This window comes from Leuciscus leuciscus, assembly GCF_965113295.1.
Source record: "Leuciscus leuciscus genome assembly, chromosome: 9".
NCBI classification, from domain to species: Eukaryota; Metazoa; Chordata; class Actinopteri; order Cypriniformes; family Leuciscidae; genus Leuciscus; species Leuciscus leuciscus.
The window spans coordinates 1,554,441-1,559,440 of record NC_138733.1 but is presented as its reverse complement, the minus strand read 5'-3'; the positions used below and the strand labels follow the sequence as shown (position 1 = coordinate 1,559,440).

General features: G+C 46.6%; 1 protein-coding gene across 7 annotated transcripts in view; it reads left to right on the top strand.

Moving 5' to 3' along the window:
* The window catches only part of pde2a (phosphodiesterase 2A), a 202,117-nt gene that overhangs the window by 116,836 nt on the left and 80,281 nt on the right, over positions 1 to 5,000 (top strand). For all 7 annotated transcript variants that reach the window (XM_082179948.1, XM_082179947.1, XM_082179950.1 and 4 more), the window contains one exon: positions 969 to 1,058. In XM_082179948.1, the coding sequence (XP_082036074.1) occupies positions 969 to 1,058 (90 nt within the window). The remainder of the gene's footprint in view (positions 1 to 968; positions 1,059 to 5,000) is intronic.

The following is a 5,000-nucleotide window of genomic DNA, read 5'->3' as shown; positions in this document are numbered from 1 at the left end:
TTCAAATACATAATCTAATCTATATTTGCATATCTGATTTAATATTGTAAGTCACAGTATCTGACACTGAACACGAGGAACTCAGTTCAGTTGAAAACATTCCGGTGAATATTTTAGAGTGAAATTTAAATGAATCTGTTCGTTTGAGTCAGTTTGTTTGAGTCTGGTCATTTGAGTCAGTTTGTTTGAGCCTGTCCATTTGAGTCAGTTCGTTTGGGTCAGTTCGTTTGAGTCTGTTCATTTGAGTCTGTTCATTTGAGTCAGTTCGTTTGGGTCAGTTCGTTTGGGTCAGTTCATTTGAGTCTGTTCATTTGAGTCAGTTCATTTGAGTCTGTTCATTTGAGTCAGTTTGTTTGAGTCTGGTCATTTGAGTCAGTTTGTTTGAGCCTGTCCATTTGAGTCAGTTCGTTTGGGTCAGTTCGTTTGAGTCTGTTCGTTTGAGTCAGTTCAATTGAGGCAGTTCGATTGAGTGTTTGTTTTTTGTGAAAAATATTGTGTTACATGAAAAGTTACAGTAATGTCCGTATGAATGTAAAGTTGTTAATTTAAGCTCGTTAGTTCCAGCACTGAATCCCTCAATGTGTTCATTGCTAATTTGCTAAAAGCGTTTCTGCTTCTGTCTCGCTCTCGTCACTGGTTAATGGCTCTTCTCTTCATGGATTTCTCGGGTTAAGTCGATGCGCTAATGAGCCGTGCTGACGAGGTCAGTGTGCTGGAGGTCAAAGGTCAAACCCCCTATCGGCTTCATAGAGAGATGAGCTCCAGAACCATCAAAGTGAGAAAGCGGGAAACGAGGGAGTGGAGAGCGACAACATTAATTTCCTTAATGGTGTGACATTTCCAGAGGCTCGGGGTTAAACTCATCATAGCTATATTTCCAGAGGATTCATTAACCTTTGACCTTTCAAATGCGGTGCAGATGGTATAAACCATTTATTTATCTGTGTGTCTGTGTTTTATTTTCCCAGGATGCATTGCTGCAGTTGGCCTCCATTGTTGATGTCAGCAGCCTTCAGACAACCATCAAAGATGTGCTCAGAGTCGTCCTGCCAAACGTGGTGCGGTAACACACACACACACACACACACACACACGCACTCGCACACACACACACACACGCACACACACACATACACACGCACACACACACACGCACACGCACACGCACGCACACACACACATACACACGCACACACACACATACACACGCACACACACACACGCACACACACACATACACACGCACACACACACACGCACACGCACACGCACACACACTCGCACTCGCACACGCACACGCACTCACGCACGCACTCACACGCACACACACACACGCACGCACTCACGCACGCACTCACACGCACACACACACGCACACGCACTCGCAAACGCACACGCACACGCGCACGCACTCACACGCACACACACACACACACGCACACGCACTCACGCACGCACTCACACGCACACACACACACGCACACACACGCACTCACGCACGCACTCACACGCACACACACACACGCACACACACGCACTCACGCACGCACTCACACGCACACACACACACGCACACACACGCACTCACGCACGCACTCACACGCACACACACACGCACTCGCAAACGCACACGCACACGCTCACACACGCACTCGCAAACGCACACGCACACGCGCACACACTCACACGCACACGCACTCGCACACGCAGACACGCACGCACTCACACGCACACGCACTCGCACACGCAGACACGCACGCACTCACACGCACACGCACTCGCACACGCACACGCACACACGCACGCACTCACACTCACACGCACACACACACACGCTCACACACACACACACGCACGCACTCACACTCACACGCACACACACACACGCTCACACACACACACACGCACACACGCACGCACTCACACGCACACACACACACGCTCACACACACACACACACACACACACACGCACGCACACGCACTCGCACACGCACACGCACACGCACACACTCACATGCACACACTCGCACGCACGCACTCACACGCACACACACGCACACACACACACTCGCACACGCACACACACGCACTCGCACACGCACACGCACACACACACGCACACACTCACACGCACACACTCACACGCACACACACGCACTCGCACACACACTCGCACACGCACTCGCACGTAGATGTGTAGATGTTCAGTGTGTGTACGGTGTGTGTGTACGGTGTGTGTGTACGGTGTGTGTGTACGGTGTGTGTAGATGTTCAGTGTGTGTACGGTGTGCACGCACACGCACTCGCACACGCACGCACTCACACTCACACGCACACACACACACGCTCACACACACACACACGCACACACGCACGCACTCACACTCACACACACACACACACGCTCACACACACACACACACGCACACTCACACTCACACGCACACACACACACGCTCACACACACACGCACGCACGCACTCACACGCACACACACACACGCTCACACACACGCGCACGCACGCACACACTCACACTCACACGCACACACACACACGCTCACACACACACACACACACGCACGCACACGCACTCGCACACGCACACGCACACACTCACACGCACACACTCACACGCACGCACGCACTCACACGCACACACACGCACTCGCACACACACGCACTCGCACACGCACACGCACACACTCACACGCACACACTCACACGCACGCACGCACTCACACGCACGCACGCACTCACACGCACACACGCACACACACGCACTCGCACACGCACTCGCACACGCACTCGCACGTAGATGTGTAGATGTTCAGTGTGTGTACGGTGTGTGTGTAGATGTTCAGTGTGTGTACGGTGTGTGTGTAGATGTTCAGTGTGTGTACGGTGTGTGTGTACGGTGTGTGTGTACGGTGTGTGTGTAGATGTTCAGTGTGTGTACGGTGTGTGTGTAGATGTTCAGTGTGTGTACGGTGTGTGTGTAGATGTTCAGTGTGTGTACGGTGTGTGTGTAGATGTTCAGTGTGTGTGTACGGTGTGTGTGTACGGTGTGTGTGTAGATGTTCAGTGTGTGTACGGTGTGTGTGTAGATGTTCAGTGTGTGTACGGTGTGTGTGTAGATGTTCAGTGTGTGTACGGTGTGTGTGTACGGTGAGACAGGAGGGTCAAAACTCACTCAGATCCAGCAGCAGTTTGGGCTCTGATGTTCATCAGCATTCTGAGTGTCTTCTGAGAGAAAATAGATTCTCCTGTAGGGTTTATTGATGTTGCATTTGCAGCAGTCTCAGGAGTGCTTTTGCTGGGAGTGCTGAGAAAACACACACACACACACACACACACTGACACAGTCATACCTGAGTGCTGTTTCTTTTATTGATTATTTTCCAACAGCGATACTCACACTCAAGGACACTTCAAACAGATGACAGCATTTCTCTCTATCTCACACACACACACACACACACACACACACACACACACACACACACACACACACACACACACACACTCATTTCATTCTGCAATTCTGTTTCATAATTTTGTTAGTATGTCATATTTGTAACTTTTTATCTCAATTATGACAGTATCATAATTTAAAATGTATATCTCACAATTATGATTTAATATGTCATGATTTCACATTTTTAATGACTTAAACATCCAAGTTGTTTGTACTTAAAAATTTAAGGCAGCAACTTTTTTCTTTTTTTAACAGTGTTAGACTACTGTATTATTCCATGCATGTCCTGTGTGATTATGGTTTAGCAGAGCATGTTAAGAGTCAAACTGGGAATGAACAGTGAGTCCATCAGTCCTGCAGAGCCGTATATAGAGCATCACTTGAGCGGTTCATGGAGCCAGAAGGGTTTAAACCACAATCATATCCAAAACTTCCCCTGACATTTCTGACAAATTACCAGAAATCTGTCGGGAAAGCGGTTCTACCACGGCTGAGGTTCGGCTGAGTCTCGTTAGGGCTGGACGACTCTGCTCTGATTAACCTCACGCAGGCTCTCGACTCGTGCTTATGAATGCTGATAATCCAGATGTGTTTATGAATGCTGATAATCCAGATGTGTTTATGAATGCTGATAATCCAGATGTGTTTATGAATGCTGATAATCCAGATGTGTTTATGAATGCTGATAATCCAGATGTGTTTATGAATGCAGATTATCCAGATGTGGTTATGAATGCTGATTATCCAGATGTGTTTATGAATGCTGATAATCCAGATGTGTTTATGAATGCTGATAATCCAGATGTGTTTATGAATGCAGATTATCCAGATGTGTTTATGAATGCTGATTATTCAGATGTGTTTATGAATGCTGATAATCCAGATGTGTTTATGAATGCTGATAATCCAGATGTGTTTATGAATGCAGATAATCCAGATATGGTTATGAATGCTGATTATCCAGATGTGTTTATGAATGCTGATAATCCAGATGTGTTTATGAATGCAGATTATCCAGATGTGGTTATGAATGCTGATTATCCAGATGTGTTTATGAATGCTGATTATCCAGATGTGTTTATGAATGCTGATTATCCAGATGTGTTTATGAATGCAGATAATCCAGATATGGTTATGAATGCTGATTATCCAGATGTGTTTATGAATGCTGATAATCCAGATGTGTTTATGAATGCAGATTATCCAGATGTGGTTATGAATGCTGATTATCCAGATGTGTTTATGAATGCTGATAATCCAGATGTGTTTATGAATGCTGATTATCCAGATGTGTTTATGAATGCAGATTATCCAGATGTGTTTATGAATGCAGATAATCCAGATATGGTTATGAATGCTGATTATCCAGATGTGTTTATGAATGCAGATTATCCAGATGTGGTTATGAATGCTGATTATCCAGATGTGTTTATGAGTGCTGATTATTCAGATGTGGTTATGAATGCAGATTATCCAGATGTGTTTATGAGTGCTGATTATCCAGATGTGTTTATGAATGCT